Raw genomic sequence first — 19,737 nt, forward strand, 5'->3', positions numbered from 1 at the left:
ATTAGAGGAAAGGGAAAATCCACAATCATGATGCACACCAGGATAATTAGAAATATTCTTTGGTTTCATGATATTGATTACGATACCCAACATTTAAGTATTGGCTGATCATGAATACAGATCTGATATCAGTATATTAAGGATGCAATTATTATTTAATTTTTTTCAGATGCTAAGGTAACATTGCAAAGATGTTTTACCGTCACCACAGAGGCTATAGTTCAAACCAGGCATGGGCTAACTGGCCAACGGGCCATGTTAGGCTTCATAATCCGGCCTGCCAAACTTATGTAAACTATCCATCCATCCATCTGCTCCTCAGCTGGCGAGCCTGTCATATTTTAGAACTCTGTGTGACCCACTAGTCAAAAGTTTGCCCACCACTGCTTTAAACTGTCTGATTGTCAGAGCTACCTAGAAACCACAGATTTACAATCAACCTAATGGAAAGGTGAGGCATTGGTTGATTGTACTTGTTTTTCAGAATGAACATTTATAAAGGATATTGTGAACTAATAATTGATGTAATGGACTTTGAGTCATTCATTGACTCCTCTTTCATACATTTTATTTAACATCTTTTGCAAAGGTTAGCATCAAGTGACATTCTATCTTACGAATGCATTCACACGCATATCTTTGAGATTGATATTTACAGATAACGGGTACTTATCCAGTAAAAAAACTCCTTTTTTTTGTCTGCATGTATTCTCATAGTTTAACCCCATAAAAGGGGGTCAACCTTTTATGAGATCAATGCTTATTTTAGTCTTGCAGCAAAATCTTTTATATATATTTAATGTGTGCATGTGATCGTCACAAGTCCTCTCTGGGAACTAAATTGTCAGTCTTTATTAGAATTTCCTATTGTGAGCCAGAGAGGGAAGTGCTGCAGTAAGGTGCCGTAAAAAAACTCTCAACCTTGTATACCCAAGTTACCTGATGTAAATTTTTGAGCCCCACTGGAGGCACTTCTCATAGTTGTGAGAAATGCCACATAAGAACATGCCTAAAGGTGCCTAAAGGTGAAACTTGTCCACTGTGGAACTGCTTCTCTACTGCAACCAGTATCACCCCTCATTTATTCATCGGCTGGGGTCCTCCTTTGGTCCTTCCTCCACTGCCATTATGCATTCATCCATGCATCTGTGGTAGTGCTTTTCATATAAACAACTAGATGATGGGGAGCAAGTATAGAAGACAACAATCCAGGAATCAGTGAACGCACCTTGACATTTCTGTCCCCACCTCAGCGGCTGGATCAAAATCCCAAACTCTAACCTTAATACAGTAACTCTATCTGGAATATCTGTCAGTCTCTGTCTCTCTTTTATTCCCTTGCCCTGTCCCTATTGCCATTGTATGTTCTCCACCCAATCAGTCAAAGCGGATGGCTGCTCTCCAGCGTATTGCCCGAAGTTTCTTCCTCAATGAGGACGTTTTTCCTGTCGCTGTGCGTATTCTTGCTCTGGTGGGCTCTGTTAGGTTTCTCTGTCTATAAAAGTGCTTAGAAATGTCTGTTGATATGATTAAGCGCTATTCAAATAAAAGCTGATTGATTGAAGCTGAAAGTGAGTGATTTGTTACATGTTTTGTATCCTTCTGGGTTTAATCCCATCTCACCTCCCACCCCCAAATGTAGAACGACAAAAACAACAATTCATCTGTGGAAATGATTATGAAAGTTCCTGGGAGACTACCATTTGTTTCATTTCATATTCATGAGAATTTGTGCTCTGAAAGAATATCACATAATGGACAGATCACACAAGGAATTGGATAAAGACAATTATTAAGTATAAAGAATTCAGAGGATAAAAAAGAACACCATGAGGAGTGTTAATCTGCTACAGAGAGAGAGAGATTGAGAGGTGGTGAGGGATTACATACACATAAAATGAGACACCATAATGAAAGATGGAAAGAAAGCAAGCAAGAAAGAAAAGGAGCAGAAACAAAGAACAAAGAATGTTTGTGAAACATCAAGTCACTCTTGACTGGTTGGCCGGAAAACCTAGTGAAGGCCAGAGACCTCAGAGTAAATAGACATTAATTAATCAAGCAGGAGCTCTGTTAAGAGCTAATGGGGAGAGCATCATCCTTATCACACCCTTCAATTAACTGGAAACCAAAGCTTCTCCTTGCCACTTCCCCTTCACTAAACTAAAACCACCAATATCTAAACCTTGACATCCAGCCACAGTAGGTCGCTTAACTGTCTGTAGCTTGCTGTAAACAGCAGCAGATGATTGTTAAGTTGTTCTTATGTAAGAAGCTGGGCTTGCACTAGGAGGTAGTATGACTAAGCCACTGTGGCTCAGTGTAAAAGAATTTAGCAAGTCACAAATAAACCACATTCTGTGTCCAAGACAGTGGCACAGTGCGCGGACGACTGACGCTCGTTGCAGGGGGGCGTGGGGGGCCTCCCCCGGGTAATGTTTTAGAAAATGGGGTTGTTTTCCTGCATTCTGGTGCATTCTGAGGACAAAATCTTCTGTTCAGTTTACTTACAAAAATTATCTTTATTTCTGTCCTACTTTATGCAGGTATGAATGTGAGATTCAACAATTAACTTGCATTCACAATGTGAAGATAGTCATACAAAATATTACTCAATGTGTACTTGTAAGTTTTACTTAGACTAGAAGACATTTTAACTTTGACCACCACCAACACCATTGGTATACCATAGTTTATTTATTAATTCAACAACATGATTTTTCATTTCAATTTAAAAAGGCCTGAAAAATAGCAAGCGAGGTGAATACATATTTAAATACATCACTGCTTATTCCTGGCGGTCATAGGGAACAAAAGTCTTAAGACTACAAACAAGTATTGATAATATCTTTCATTTACCTTCTGATCGGTCTGTCACCACTCCTACCCCCCTCTCAACATTCACCATTTGTTTATTAATGAGGACTTTAACACAAACTCTACTATAAAACACTGGATTCTTTTGATCGATCGTCCTCGCCTTGTTGTACACAATTTCCGGGTTCAGCTAGTAAAATAAATAATATTTTGTTTTTCATTGGACGAGAGGAGGTCATGACCCGAGTGCATATTTAATGATCAGGAGCGTTCAGATCACTTCGGCTATTTCCATCGGCATGCTTCGGCTAAATTCCATTTGCATGCAGAAATAGCGGCACTAGCGCCGCCCGCTAGCGGAAATAGAGAGCGCCGCTAGCGAGCGACAAAGTTTTTAAGTTTTAGCCTTTTTTCTGTAAAAATAAGAACGCCACTGTGGCTACACAGTCTAAAAACCTTGTAGCCAATCTGGAATTTACTTCGCCTATGGCGAAGTGGCGAATGGCTACCGCAAGCCCTGATAAGTTTTTGTCATGTAATTAGAAATTGTTTATTTCCGTGGTCGTCATTAATATTTAAATCTGATGTTGATAGTTATTTGATATCATACATGACTTTTACCAATGTTAGTTTTTACGATTGATTTTGATGCAAGTGGATTTTGTTATTTTATTATAAATAAAGACAAACATTTGAGTTAATTGTAAAGTACAGCAAAATTCGTGGATGCCAAAAATATACTTATTTATATTTGATACATGGGCGAAAAAAACTCCTGTAGTTCCCTCCACCTTTGCACACTTCGTACTTTTCCCCTTTTCTTACATCTTTCAAAGGCTGCTGTCTCAACGTGGTGCTTCGTCTTTTCTTTGGCTACACATTTAATGAATAGTGAATGTGCAAGCCACCTTGTTCCTGTTTTTGTATGCCATTATTGTAGTATGACATCACAGCTATATTATTTATAGGGCCAAATGCCTATCTCAACGTGCTCTGCAAAATAATGGATCTGTTGGAGGTTGGTTGAAATGCAGACTGTTGCTGCGCTTATGTCATGCTTTGCATGGCAGTGGGTGACAACCACATCTGAATAGAAATATTGATGCCAAATGGCAAGGCTGCTAGCAGTTCCATCAAAATGAAATGCATTAATTAATAAAACACAAGAATATATTTAATGAAGGAAAATATTTGTTTTTCAGTTTTTATGCAAGTAATTTTCTTGGCAACAGTTAAATGAGAAGAATGTTCTGCACACTACTGGAGCTGAGGCTGAGGATCCTAAGGGGGCTCACATAAAAAGGGACTGGGTTTGATTTTTTTTTTTGGAAGACCTTTTTGAAGACCGTTCTTAAGGAACGGAAGACACTGATTCTCAGCTGCGGTGACAAAGGAATCAAAGGATGGATCCTTTGCAGGATTGGAAAACCAGTTTTGGGCCACATTTGAAGGAGCATTAGCATCACCATAGATAAAGTGACACAGGAGCAGCTTTCTTGCATATATTATACTCAACATGCACAAGTAGTTGCAGCTATATCTACTTATGTGTAATAAAAAAGGATAACAGTGCAGCCCTGAAGCAACTGTCACAGCATTAAACGTCATCCAGTGGAGTAAAAAGTTGGATAGCTGTTATCAGTAGTTTGTGCAGCGTTCAGTCCTTCACTTTGGAGGGATTAGTTGGCTGAAGGAACTCTACCAGAAGACCACCAGAGCATGAAGTGGGTGGGTGGGATTGTCCATGATTATCTTTGGTTCAGAGAGGATTCTCCCCCCTGCCACCTGTTGAACTGTGTCTAGTTAAGTTCCTGTAGTGGAACAGTTTGTTAATACTGTTCTTGTCAGCCTCCCCACCAGAACACTACACAAAAGAAAAGGGCACTAGTCACCACAGTGTGGTAAAAGGTGCACAGAGGAGACCTGCAGATTGAAAGATCACAGCCATCTAAGGACGTGCTGATGGCTTTGGCCCACTTGTACAGCTATAATTTTAATTCAATTTTAATTTTATATACTGATTTGATCCCCGAAGGGAAATTAAGAAAGCACACTCTAGTTAGTGGTTCAAACGCATATATACATATTAGCAGAGCTCAAATTAACTTTTTTTCTTGGTAGCACTGGTGCTCCCAAATTTAGAAGTTAGTAGCACCAGCAAAGACTTAAGGAGCACCTACCCAAAAGCAAGGCAGTGACGGAGCGATAGAGACGGCTCCATCCATCTCCGTTCCGCGCGCCTCTCTCCCTCACCCAGAACAGCAGCCGCAGTTGCGCTCTCATTGTTTCCTGGCAGGACCGCAGTTGCGCGATCTCACAAAAAAAGGCGCACCAGATTTTTTTCCCTAGTCGCATCGGTGCTCCCAAATATATTTAATAGTCGCACTGATAAAAATTTGGGCGCATATGCGACCAAAATGGGTGCAATTTCGAGCCCCGCATATTAGTGAGTATAGGCCCCTGTAGCACATGCATACACACACAAGGGGGCCTGTAAGCATGCAAGGGGAGGTATAGTGGCGGGCAGCTCCTTCATGGTGCGCCCCTCATGACCAATGTGTAAAGGGGGCGGTGCCTTGCCCGAGGGCGCCTCGGCAGTGCTCCGGAGGTGAGCTGATACCTCCCACTGTCAGCTCACACTCCGGGCGTTTCTGGGCGGGAGCGGGAATCAAACTGCCGATCTTGAATCATAGGATGACCCTCTCTACCGCCTAACAAGATGTTAATGACTGGAAGGAGAACCATCCAGGATAATACGTAAAAGCATGCGAGTATTATTATTAGAAACCTTTCTTTTTACTCAGATTGTAAATATCAAGGGGAGTGGACAGTGAATGGATGGATGGATGGATGGATGGATGGATGGATGGATGGATGGATGGAGCATCCTATTGATATTGTGTGAATGCAACATGTCACAGCTCTCTTTGTTACTTGTGCTGGCTGTTTAGTGGTGAGTGGACCTGAGCCATCCCAATATTTTACCATATTTTGATTGATTAGTGACTTCATTACAAGCATGTACAGGCAGGATGGAACGGGTGGAGGAAAGTGTCAGGTGTGATGTGTGATAGAAGAGTTTCAGCTAAAATGAAAGGAAAGGTGTACAAAACTGTGGTGAGACCAGCGATGTTGTTTGACTTAGAGACAGTGTCACTGAGGAAAAGACAGGAGACAGAGCTGGAGGTAGCAGAGAGGAAGATGCTGAGGTTCTCTCTGGGAGTGACCAGGAAGGATAGGATCAGGAATGAGTACATCAGAGGGACAGCACATGTTAGAGGTTTTGGAGATAAAGTCAGAGAGGCCAGACTGAGATGGTTTGGACATGTCCAGAGGAGAGATAGTGAATATATTGGTAGAAGGATGCTGAGTTTTGAACTGCCAGGCAGGAGGCCTAGAGGAAGACCAAAGAGGAGGTTTATGGATGTAATGAGGGAGGACATTAAAGTATACATGCTCCCCCTCGGCCGTGTCATCAGCAGGCACGACGTGTCATTTCACTGCTATGCCGACGACACGCAGCTCTACATAAGGACGGAGTCAACGTCTCCTACAGCCCTGTCATCGTCTTCATCACCAGCTGCACTGTCAGCCTGTCTGGAGGAGACTAAGGCGTGGATGAACCACAATTTCCTTCTTCTCAACAGCTCCAAAACCGAAGCCATACTTGTCGGTACTCCACACCAAGTACGACCATCCCCCATAACCTCTATCACCTTTGCTGGTCAGGTCATTCCACTCTCCACAGCAGTCACCAACCTGGGCGTGAGAATGGACCCCCACTTGACATATGACACCCACATCAAACATCTGTGTAAGACCTCCTTCTACCACCTTAGGAACATTGCCAAGCTCCGCCCCACACTCTCTCTGTCCAATGCTGAAAAACTGGTACACCCCTTTGTCTCCTCCAGGCGGGATTATTGTAATGCGCTCCTCATTGGGATTCCTAGTAAGAGCATTCACAAACTCCAATACATACAGAACAGCGCTGCTAGGATCCTGATGAGGGTGCGGAAATATGACCACATCACCCCCATCCTGGAATCACTGCACTGGCTCCCTGTGGAACTCAGGATCAAATATAAAATTTCCCTCCTCACCCACCAGTGCGTACACGGTAACGCTCCAGCCTACCTAAAGGAACTCCTCGTCCCCCAGACCACCTCACGCACCGCTCCAGCACAGCCAACCTCCTCAAGGTCCCCAGAACCAAGTTGCACAGCGTGGGTGATCTAGCCTTCTGCTCGGCTGCTCCCAGTCTATGGAATGCTCTCCCTGACCATCTGAGAGTGCCACAGACTGTGGATTCTTTTAAAGACTTAGACTCACCTTTTTAAAAAGGCCTTTCCTTAGTCTTTTATATATAGCTTATTGTTGGGTTGTGCTGTTTTTATTAGTTTACTTCACCATAGGTTTTATGCTCTCTTTGTTTTTGTAGCACTTTTGAGATTTTTATAATGTAAAGTGCAATATAAATTAAATGTATTATTATTATTATTATTATTATTATTATTATTATTATTATTAGTTGGTATGAGAGAAAAGGATGCAAAAGACAGGATTAGATGGAGGCAATTGATTCGCTGTGGCGACCCCTGAAGGGAAAAGCCAAAAGGAAAAGAAGAGGAGTGACGTCATTACAATGTTACTAATTTTTGTCTGACAAAATTTGATCAATTTTATAAATTACTGAAAGCTACATGTTTTTAATCGTAAGAAGTTTTAATGTAAAATTGGCTTCTGTATTATGATCCTTTTTACATTCAAAAGATTGTTTTGAACTTGTGTTTGCAATAATTTATTAATTAATCATAAACTACCGTATTTTCCGCACTATAAGGCACACCTAAAAGCCTAAAAGTTTCTCATAAACCCGTAGTGCGCTTTATAATCCGGTGCGTTTTATATATGGATTAATATTCATATTAATATTGGTTAAAACATGATCGCTGAAAAAAAGCCAGCAGTCTGGCCGCCAGTCATGCCGCACTCCGCCACTAGAGGAGCACCCTCACAAGGCACTCGGGCCCACGCTCCCTAACAAGGGTAGTCAAGGGGCATCACTGAAGTCCCGGCTCTGACTGAGCTGCTCTCAGACGGTAGAGCAGACTGTAGGAGCACCGGTGATTACGTAGCACAACATAAGGAACTTTCAACAATTCTATTAATAAAGTTTGACTGACTGACTGATCTCAGTGTTTCGTAACTATTTGGTGTCGGAAATAACCCACTTTAAACTTAATTGGTCTTAAAAATGCCATTGTGCTGTCATCTGGAATCTAGTGACGGTCCATTCTACTAGTCTGTGGAAACACACGGAGAAACTGGCATAAAGGTGAATGAAAGACCCTCAAAGCTGAACTTCTAGACTTTTCTGAAATTTCAAGAGCAGAGTCACTGCTAGACAAAGGTGCCAACGGGTGTGCTGCAATTGATTTACAAATGTAGTTGATAGCTCTAGGCGGGCGGCGGAGGGGCGCATTCAGGCCTGTGTATTCTGTCTGCAGCGACGTGCTGTGAGATTCATGGCGGTGAGACACCGACGTTAAAGTCAGTTCTAGGAGTAAAACAGCGTCATATTTGCCAGTAAATTATCAGCCTGACATTAAAAACTAGTTTAAAAATTGTTTAGGACACACAGCAGCAAATAGCTGCACCTCACCTCCGACTGGACTACTGATCGATCGAAACAATATTTAATTAATAAACAAAGACGAACTTCAGAGCTTAAATATCTGCTTCGAACTTCAGGTCAGGAAATAATCTGCTCTGTTCGCACTGACTGCACTCGTAATGAATTTAACAAGTTTTTAATGTCAGGTTTTTTAATATGTGGGTTGATTTCTTTCTAAGATGGCAAAGTGATCAAGTGATCAGGTTTCCTTGATGAGACTCAGAATGGCTTATTGACATAACAATAGTTAGGAAGGCATGAATGCAATCATGACTGCCTGAGCAGCGCGGCTAGTGGACGGATTGCGCAACTACAGCCGATGCAGTTTATCAAATAAATTTTATTTTTTATTGTGTGCACCTTGTAATCCGGTGCGCCTTATATATGAAATAAATTATAAAACAAATTATTGAGGTTGCGCCTATAGTCCAGTGCGCCTTATAGTGCGGAAAATACTGTATTTATTTTAATCTGTGAAACCACTACTCTGGCCAATGATTACACTTAGCTTATTTATGTTTTATGAGTAGTAATGTATATGTACAGTATGTGAGCTATTCTAATCTTCTAATTCTAATATTTATCCTGAATGATAATGAAAATCACTGCAGTACTGCTAGTCAGAGGGCCTTTCACATGCAGAGACTACAATGGAATGCGCCACCTGCTTATCACAAGTGATAACCTTTTACACGATTGTTCACACAGTGATGGAGCATGTAGACCTCAAGACTTTCACTGACACACCAGCACCTAAGAAACTAATGAATGCTCACTACTGCTGTTACTAATACAAGCACCACTGACGGGAAATTAGTCATGGCTATAAACAATTATGAAAGAAACATATTAAATTTTGATTATTATTTCAAAGGGATGATAAATAACACTCTGAAACTTTGAAGGAGAATCTGAATGTGCATTTTGTTGAAATCAGTCCATCATATTTGTTACACACCAACAAATAACTAATCCTAAAAGCTCCTTTAGTGTGACAGAATAAAAATAGCGACTTGTATTCCTCAGTGGAGGTGAAATGGTCCACAGTGAACATATAAGCTTCTTAGTGCATGAGGAAGAACAATATGCTTGGCTTTGGTGTGTTTATTTTACGAGAGCCAGTGTTAATAATGTATGCCTTGTGGTGGGCGTTTTTTGTGGGCTATATTTTCAGTGTGGTCCACAATTTTTGATCTTGTGCTGACCTTCTGAACAAACCCACATTTACTATTTTCCTGGGTCAGGGATTTATAAGAAATGTTGTATTAACATGCTGTGTTGTGTTTCCTGCATTTTTCGTAAAAACAAAAAAAGAATAAATGAACACATTGGTCCTTAATTAACTTGGAAATCTTTTGTAAATTTTCTGAGATGGCTTACATAATTTCAAGTCATGTAATTGTGTTTGTCGTGGCTCTGATTACGTGTAACATTAGTTAACAACGTACGTTTACTACTAATAGCTAGAAACCCAGTGTTCAGAATTACAGGCTCCATGTTATAATGCTTGATCATCATCATTTCGTGAATATGTTTGTCAAGGCCCATCAGTGGTCATTTAGTAACACATCAAAGAGATCGACTTCTAGTCTAGAAAACAACTCTGAAATATTAATATATTGAAAATCAGGATTTTTAAAAATTCAATGTTATTTTCAGCGACACTAGCACATCCTAAAATAATGAATACCTCATTAATCACTACATCACCTCATGTCTTCTAAAGTCATCTCACTCAGTACAACAAAAAAAAACAAGCCTGCATTCATAATTTAGAAAACTATGAAAGACCAAAAGAGCAAATCAAATAATTGATTTCATGCTACCGTCTCTGTTGCGAATAAATCATGTGTGATTGGCCAAATGCGCACCAGAATGTTGTGTGTATTACTTACAGACACACACACACACACACACACACACACACACACACACACACACACACACACACACACACAGACAATTAATGTCAGAGACAATGCAAGTCACGTGTCGAGGCAACTCTTTGTGTCCTGGTCACCAACAGAACACATCAAACATACAACTGTCGGTGAGCTAATCATAGGTCTGCTGCGTCTGCGCCTCTGCTATAAATGTTGCTGATTCACATGTGTGCCATTCAGTCCAAGCGCCTGTCATTGTTCACGCCTGCGCAAAACAATAGGCAGCATGGAAACCTCAGTGACTCATTCCTTTCTGCAGAGACGCTCGTTCTACAGCCCCTCTCTTTATCTCTCTCCCTTTCCAAATACATGCCCTGTTCCCACTTAACTGCTCTGAGCTGTCTGTAAACAACCCGACAGCACAACAGTATATCAACAGGCACTGTAAGCCTCCAGACACATTGTGTATTTTCAGAGCACAGAGTATCTGTCATCTTAATGTATATACTCAGTGTACACTACGTACAGTTGATATGTGATATGATATGATCTAAATACCATCCATCTTCCACCGCTTATGTGTAGTCGGGTTGCGAGGGCAGCTGTTTCAACAGAGAGCCCCAAACTTCCCTTTCCCTGGCCACATCCACCAGCTCTGAGTTAGGGATCTCAAGGCGTTCCCAGGCTAGTGTTGAGATATAATCCCTCCTCCTGGTTCTGGGTCTGCCCCGAGACGTGCCAGGAACACCTCCCTAGGAAGGCACCCGGTGGGCATCCACACCAGGTGCCCAAACCAACTCAGCTGACTCCTTTCCATGTGAAGGAGTAGCGGCTCTATTCTGTGCCCCTTGCGAATAGCAGTGTTTCTCACTCTATCTCGAAGGGAGAGACTAGCTATTTGTCTGAGAAAGCCCATTTTCGCCACTTGTATCCACAATCTCGTTTTTTCGGTCATGACCCATTACTCATGACATTGGGTGAGGGTAGAAACGAAGATTGAACGGTATACATGTATAGAGAGCTTTGCCTCTTGACTTAGTTCCCTCTTTGTGACAACAGTGCACTAAATCGACTGCAATCGATGTGTGCACTGAAGTCCCCCAGGAGCACATTGGAGTCCCCTACAGGGATCCCGTCAAGGACCTCATTTAGGGACCCCAAGAAGGCTGAATACCCTGACCTGCTATTTGGTGCATACGCACAAATAACAAACAGAGTTTTCCCTCCCACTCCCTTAAGGCATAGGGAGGCGACCCTCTCATCCACTGGGGTAAACTCCAACACATCGACGCTCAGCCGGGGGCTTGTGAGTATCCCCACACCCGCCCTGCACCTCACACCTGACGCAACTCCAGAGAAAGACTAGGTCTATCCCCTATCCAGGAGTTTGGATCCAGGACCGAGGCCATGCATGGAGGTAAGCCCCACCAGATCCAACTGGTAACGCTCCACCTCCAACACAAGCTCCGGCTCGTTCCCTGCCAGTGAGTTGACATTCCACGTCCACAAAGCCAGCTTTTGCCGCCCGGGTCTGGTCCGTCGTGACCCCCTGTCGTCATTGCCACCCATATGGCAGCGCACCCGACCCCGTCGATATCTGCCCTGCAGATGGTGGGTCCACAGGGGTGGGAAGAATCCACATTGCCTTTTCGGGCTGAGCCCCTACCAGGCCCCGTGGCAGACCCGGCCACCAGATGCTCGCTGACGGGCCCTCTGTCCAGGCTTGACTTCTGACGTGGGCCCCGGGCTTCGTCCGGACAGGGTCACTTGTTTCCCTTCTTGTGTTTTTATTGGATCTTCTTGATCTTGGATCAATTCTGTATCTGGCCTTTCACCTGAGACCTGTTTGCCTTGGGTGACCCTACCAGGAGTACAGGTCTCTTGACAACATAGCTCCCAGGATCCTTAGGGCACACAAACCTCTCCACCACCATAACGAGATTGTTCCTTGGAGAGGAGTCTAAATACCATGTTGTTAAAATGTTAAATGTGTTGTGTCAAGTTAAAAATAACTGCAGTGTGCAGATGTCATGTTAGAAATGAATAGGCAGTACTGACAATTAGTTTTTTTGTCCTTTTTGTGCGTGTCTGAGTGTTTTTAAGTAGGATTAATCAAAAAGCTTTGACCAGATTTCAGTGGGATTTTGTGGAGAGGTGTGACTAGTGGAACGGGTGACACTGATCCTGGATTTGTCTATTTATTTAATTAATCACATTAGGGTAACACCTTGCATGATATTTATCACTTCGTAAAGTTCTTTGAGAAGCTACATATGGTGCATGAATTTGAAGTGCAATAGAAGGTCTGCTGATGATGCTTTTAGACTTCTAATTTTGTTCTCAGACAAAATACATATTTCAGATGCTTATGGAACATGATGGATTAGTGTTAAACAAATGTCAACACTGCTCAGAAAAAACGGCAGTCATTTTCGGAGATTTCTCAAAATATTTTTTACTATTCCAAGATAATCTTCTCCCTTGTCTGTGTATTTATTGCATTGTCATTCAGTGGACTTTCAAATATTTAAAAGAACTGCTGTTCATTCATGAAGCTCTACCAACACATTGATGCACCACCTGCTTCAAGAGAACCAATATGAGCCACGTTTTGAGTTTACTTTGCCAGCAAGCAGACAGTCAGACACCAGGAAGCATTGCACACATCTTCAATTCAACGCTGAATAAGTCAGTGACTTTCAAGCAGCATGCAAAAGCCTTTCAATATGTGCCTTGCACTTAAGCACTACAGATGTTAATGTGTTCATTGCATGAATGTGTATGCATCTTTTTATCTTTGCCCGCAACATAAAATATACATTGTATTACGGTTTAAGAGATAGGAATCCAAAACACACGTATGAGTGCTGATACTGTTCATGGATTTCATTAAAAATGAACAGGTTAAAGTGATACAGCTAAAAATTAAAAGTCCACAGGAGGATACAGACAAAAAAGAAGGTAAAACAGGTAATTCCATCTGAACAAAGAATCTGGCTGAGCAATCTTCAAACAAACTCTATAACATGGGGATATGACACCAGGTGAAGAAGAGCAGTTCTGTGTCTGCAGTGGTGAAAACACCGAAGACTGGTGACATGATCCGCTCTATGTTGGGAATTTTATACTGAGTCCTGCAGTGCTGCCCTCCCATAGATGTATTGCCTAAGAGAAATTTCCCTTTGACAATATGGCAGGACACAATAGACATCACAGAACAGAGTAATGATCAATTGTATAATGATATAAATAATGGACATGGCACACAACAGAAACACATAACACGTAATGGCAGTCTATAGAAAGTAAGGATCGAAACACTTGTAAGAGGATGACATGTTGGGAAGACAAATACTCTTCGGGGCCTGGAACTTATTGCTGAGTTTACTTAATCTCCCTGTAGCTATGTGGACCCCCCCCCCCACCTCCCCAGGCCCAGAAAACATATTGTATACTGTAAATGAAACTGTGCCTCAAAATAGTGAAAGTGTGAATATTTTGGTAAGGAAATGTTCACAGATATGATGTCACAGTCCATCATTGATTTCAGGGTGCCTCCACCTCCAGCAAATGAATGAATGCTTAACAACCTGCCCCCTGCTTATTCTTCAAATACTGGTAAAAAAGCGGGTCGTCCAATGTTCTGTGATCGGCGGTTCGATTCCCGCTCCCGCCAAAAAATGACACCCGGAGGTGAGTTGACAGTGGGAGGTGTCAGCTCACTTCCGGAGCACTGCCGAGGTGCCTTTGAGCGAGGCGCTCTTGAGCGAGGCGCCCTTGAGCGAGGCGCCCTTGAGCGAGGCGCCGTCCCCCTTCACAAGCTGCTCACAAAAGGGGCTGCCCGCCACTCTACCTCCCTTCCATGCCTACAGGCCCCCTTGTGTGTGGTTGTGTGAATTACAGGGGCCTGTACACACTAATATGCATGTGACTGATAAGACTAACAAAAAACTAGAGTGTGCATTCTTAATTTCCCTTCGGGGGTTTAACAGTATATACATTTTTTTTAAAAAATTTAAAAAATGACGAGGAACATACAAGCTAAAAGTCTCCATCCCGAAAATGAACCTACCCAATATGACAAACGCAAAACCTGATTGGATAATAAGTAAGACGATCAACACCACTTTTTTTTCAACAACAGAGGGGATTTACATGGAAGCTTGTTAGGTCTTCAGGGTGGTTTCACAAAAAAACAGCACACTGGAAACAAAAAATAGGGCATCAAGAAAAATATGCTGATAACGATGTGAATCATAAAATAAAAATGTCCAGATTCTGTAAGTTCATCATAGTGGTTACAGGCCCTAACATTCACCATTGTCTAGATATAATTTCAGATGGTCTTCTCATCCCTACCTCTGCATGGCGACTCCCCACGTATACTGCCTGACAACAGTGGCAGCTGGGGATGGTTAGTGATGATCAGTTATAGTTAAAATTGTTCTGGTAAGAGCTGTGTGGTGGAAGTACTAAAATACTGTGGTACGGAAGTGTTAATAATTGTAGTCCTGATACCAAAGAAATGTAATTATTAGTAGTGAAAGCCACGATGTTTGGAACAGAAATTGAACCAGACGTTTATCTTCTGTGTGAGAAATTGGGATTCTTCATCTTCATTCCTCACTGTCTGAGGGGCATCCATCCTGCTGCTGTGATCACTGTATGTGTCTTAAAGATGTTCTTGTGTACTGACTGGTCTTTGATATGGAGTGGATGAAATGACTGCCTTCACTGCTTCCTATATTAGTACTGTATGTACAATTGCACAAGAAAGTATGATAGTCTAATTTAATTTTAATGTCTTTGTGTGTGTATGTGTGTGTGTGTACTTGTAGGACCTGGGCATGGAGTCCACATCTCTGGATGACGTATTGTACCGTTATGCCAGCTTCAGAAACCTGGTTGACCCTATAACACATGACCTGATTATCAGCCTGGCACGATATGTCCATTGCCCAAAGACGGTAGGACACACACACACACACACACACAACACACACACACACACACACACACACACACACACACACACACACACACACACACACACACACACACACACACACACACACACACACCACAAAAGATGATCTCATGTGAAGACTTAATGTTGCTTTTCACACATTTTGTACATCCTCATTACACATTCTGTCTGATACTATTAGATTATAGAGGCGCTTCAAGAGGTTGTGTGGTGGTTTTTGTTCTTGAGGGAAATTCCGCTTCTTATATTAATTCATGTTGTCCAGATTGTCTCTGAGATAGAAAGAGAAAGGAAGCATTATAGCAGCGAAATGAATAATGGATTAAGTAAAGGAGGAGATAGGAATTAAAAGGCGTGGTGAACATTGTGAAACATGGTGACTGTTATTCCAGTGCTGTGTTAAAAGGCTTATTTTAATCTTGGCGTCTCTTCTAATCTGTTAACTGTAAAATAAATCTAAAACAAATCAATCTAATCGGCAAACAGCCACCATATCATCTCTGGTTAAATCCTGCAAATGTCTGAAATGATAAAGTGTTCTCATGTGTGAGATGTGTGTTCAGCACTCTTCTCCTGACCTTGACTTCATAAAAAGCTGTCTGACCTCAACTACAAACTCAACTGCCAAATAAAAAGGTGAAGAGACACACTTATGAAGACTAATTTTATCTGTGAACTTTGTTATGATCTAATTAATCGTCCTCGACAGGTTTTCATGTTTTCAGGTTTGATTCAAGTTTGAGAGTTCTTGATCCTTATTGAGAATTTTTGTTTTGTCCCTGTGAGCATCTTTTCTTTGATCAATTTTTGTCTATTAAAATACATTTTCATTCTTTTGAGTTCACCAGTTTCATGTCTCATATTGTTTTTATTCTACAACCTACTTGTGTCTTTCAACAACAGGGGGATTCTTTGGAATCATTGTCTCCTAATTGAAAATGCAGTTTACTTATCACAAACATTTCTTGATCAGAAGTTGATTTAATGTATTTTCTTGGTGAAATTGCAATCAAGATTATTCACTTAATAGCATTAATGTTATGTGAGAAAATGGCGTAAGTAGGCAATGGTTATGGTCGAGCCACCACCCTAAAAATGGATCCTGATTAAATAGAATTAAATGTAACTAAATTGGCCATGTTTTTAGCTTTTGTTGATTGTCACAAAATCACTCAACTTAAAAGTGAATTTATAAATTAATACCTTTGTTAAAAAAATTTATTATTCTTCTCCTTTTGGCTTTTCCCTTCAGGGGTTGCCACAGCGAATCCGTTGCCTCCCTGTAACCCTGTCTTCTGCATCCTCTTCTCTCACACTAACTACCTTCATGTCCTCTTTCACTACATCAATAAACCTCCAATTTGGTCTTCCTCTAGGCCTCCTGCCTGGCAGTTCAATATATTCTTCCAATATATTCACTATCTCTCCTCTGGACATGTCCAAACCATCTCAGTCTGGTCTCTTTGACTTTATCCCCAAAACCTCTAGCATGTGCTGTCCCTCTGATGTACTCATTCCTGATCCTACCCATCCTGGTCACTCCCAAAGAGAACCTCAGCATCTTCATCTCTGCTACCTCCAGCTCTGTCTCCTGTCTTTTCCTCAGTGACACTGTCTTTGGGTCAAACAACAGCGCTGGTCTCACCACAGTTTTGTACACCGTTAACAAAATGTATTAAGAGTCCATATTTCCATAAAAATAACCCAGAGCAGTCCCAGAATACATTGTGAGAGCTGAAAAATGCTTGCTGTTGATGTGGGAGTCGCGTCATAAATGCTGAAGCTACAGAGGAAATTGGACATGAGGGTGTTGTGAAAAGGAAGCAGCTGAGAACAAGAGTGAAATAAATGAGTGTGAGAAGAGCAGCAAGACAGGGAAGTGTTAGGTCCCCGTTCTCATCAGTCCATCTTGTATCACGTTTCTTTTGTCTCCTTAAAAATATTTGAGATTTAATAGGCTTTGATAAAATGTTAATATAAAATGGATGAATTTGACATCTTTTTATTTTTGTGCTGATGACAACCTTCAGTTTAGCAAAACCACTTACAGTATTTTCCACACTATAAGGCACACCTAAAAGCCTATAATTTTCTCATAAACCCGCAGTGCGCCTTATAATCCGATGCGCATCATATGTGGATTAATATTAATATTGGTTAAAAACAAGATCGCTGAAAAAAAGCCGGCAGTCTGGCCAGCAGTCATGTTGCACTACGCCACAAGAGAACACCCTCATAAGACACTGTGGCCATAATACGCCCCCTAACAAAGGTAGTCAAGGGGCGTCGCTGAAGTGCCAGCTCTCACTGACCTGCTGTCTGTCGGCAGAGCAGCCTGCGGAGAGCACCGGTGCCTGGATATGATAACATAGCAAAACATAGGGAATTTTCTGCAATTCTATTAATAAAGTTTGACTGATTGACTTATTTCAGTATTTCCCAACTACCGTGGCGCCGAAAATAACCCACTTTAAACTTGATTGGTCTAAAAAATGCTATTGTTGAGTGTCAGTGCTGTAATCTGGTATCTATTGATGGTCCGTTCTATTAGTCTGCGGAAACACACGGAGAAACTCGCATAAAGATGACTGAAAGACCCTCAAAACTGAACTTCCAGCCTTTTCTGAAATTTTAAGAGCTGAATCACTGCTAGACAAAGGTGTCTGGTGTAATGCAATTGATTTGCAAATGTAGTTGATACCTGAAACAACATTTTACTGGGGGGAGCTGTCTGGCAGCGATGTGCTGTGAGATTCACGGCAGTGAGACACCGACGTTAAAGTCAGTTCTATGGGTAAAACAACGTCGCATTTGCCAGTAAAGTAGCAGCCTGACATTAAAAACTGGTTAAAAATTGTTGAGGACAGACAGTGCAGCAGCAAATAGCTGCACGTCACCTCCGACTGGACTATCGATCGATCGAAAAAATATTTAATAAACGAAGACGAACGTCGGAGCTTAAATATCTGCTTCGAACTTCAGATCAGGAAATGATCCGCCCTGTTCACACTGAGTGGTCCAACCATAGTGAATTTAACTAGTTGTTAATGTCAGGTTTTTTAATATGCTGTATTTTGCCAGATTTTGCGAATATGCCACTTTGTCTGGCTCTTACCTCCATGAACCCCACCACACGTCACTGAGAGCTATAGAAATAAAATCTAATTTGACTATGTTTTCAGATAATTTTGTACTACAGTATTTTGTAGTACTTTTATGAGTAAATCTCAGCAGTTAAGGAAAAAATCCATGCGTGTTGACTTCTTTCTAAGGCCCCGTCCACACGATGACGGATTTTTTTGAAAACGGAACTTTTTGAAAATGCATCGAAAATGATGCATTTTTGCACGATGCGTCCACACGACAGCGTTTTCAAAAAAATCTCCGTCTACACATAAGCGTATCAGTGCGTTTTCGAAGACGGCTATAAGCATGCCAAACCATGTGGTGGCAGTATTGAGTCAAATTTTATCCAATAGGAATCCTCCGTGTTTTGTTGTCACAAAACCCCTTTAAGAATGCTGCTGTCAACAAGGTTCGTACATCCATCAAGTTTGTACACACGGGCCCATAAATATGATGTCAAGCGGTTTTCGTCGCAGGCAAGACGTCAATGTTTTTAAAAAGTTGCGGATACACCGTCCACACGACAACACAGACCCAGCGTTTTAAAAAAATCCACCTAGCCAGTGTTTTCAAAAAGATGCGTTTTCCTTCCGGATATCTGCGTTGTCGTGTGGACGGAAGGCGTAAACGCAACAAAAAAGTTGCGTTTTCAAAAAGTTCCAGCATTGTGTGGACGGGGCCTAAGATGGCAAAGTGATCTAGTGATCGGGTTTCCTTGATGAGGCTCAGAATGGCCTCATTGACATAACAATAGGGGCCATTCACAGTTGATTAAAGGTACACACAGTCATGAATGCTCTATCTAATGGACGGATATCGCAACTACAGCCACTAGTTTTTTAAATCTATTTTGTTTTTATTATATGCGCCTTATAATCCGGTGCGCCTCATATATGAAATGAATTATAATATAAGCAATTCATTAAAGGTGCGTCTTATAATCCAGTAAGGCTTATAGTGCAGAAAATACTGTACTGGCTGCAATATGGTGTGACAACCATTTATGTCCATTTAAAGCTTATTCCGTATGACTGCCCGTTCTGTAAAATGAATCTGTATCTCTGCAGAATTATTTGTATTTCCTTGAATTATTTTTGGTTATTTGTCATTTTATCTCTATTCTAAACCACTCAGAAGAGTAGCACGTTTCTTTAGCTGTGAACCATCAGCAGAATGCTAGTTTGTTGTTTTGTGTTGTGTAGGAGGAAACAGCTGCCTGCTGCTGTTGGAAACAACACAATGGCAGA

General features: G+C 41.6%; 1 protein-coding gene across 3 annotated transcripts in view; it reads left to right on the forward strand.

Moving 5' to 3' along the window:
- The window catches only part of lrrc75a (leucine rich repeat containing 75A), a 112,497-nt gene that overhangs the window by 4,086 nt on the left and 88,674 nt on the right, over positions 1–19,737 (forward strand). For all 3 annotated transcript variants that reach the window (XM_068316748.1, XM_068316749.1, XM_068316747.1), the window contains one exon: positions 15,216–15,344. In XM_068316748.1, coding sequence (XP_068172849.1) covers positions 15,216–15,344 — 129 coding nt within the window. The remainder of the gene's footprint in view (positions 1–15,215; positions 15,345–19,737) is intronic.

Source organism: Antennarius striatus, chromosome 6 (assembly GCF_040054535.1).
Source record: "Antennarius striatus isolate MH-2024 chromosome 6, ASM4005453v1, whole genome shotgun sequence".
NCBI classification, from domain to species: Eukaryota; Metazoa; Chordata; class Actinopteri; order Lophiiformes; family Antennariidae; genus Antennarius; species Antennarius striatus.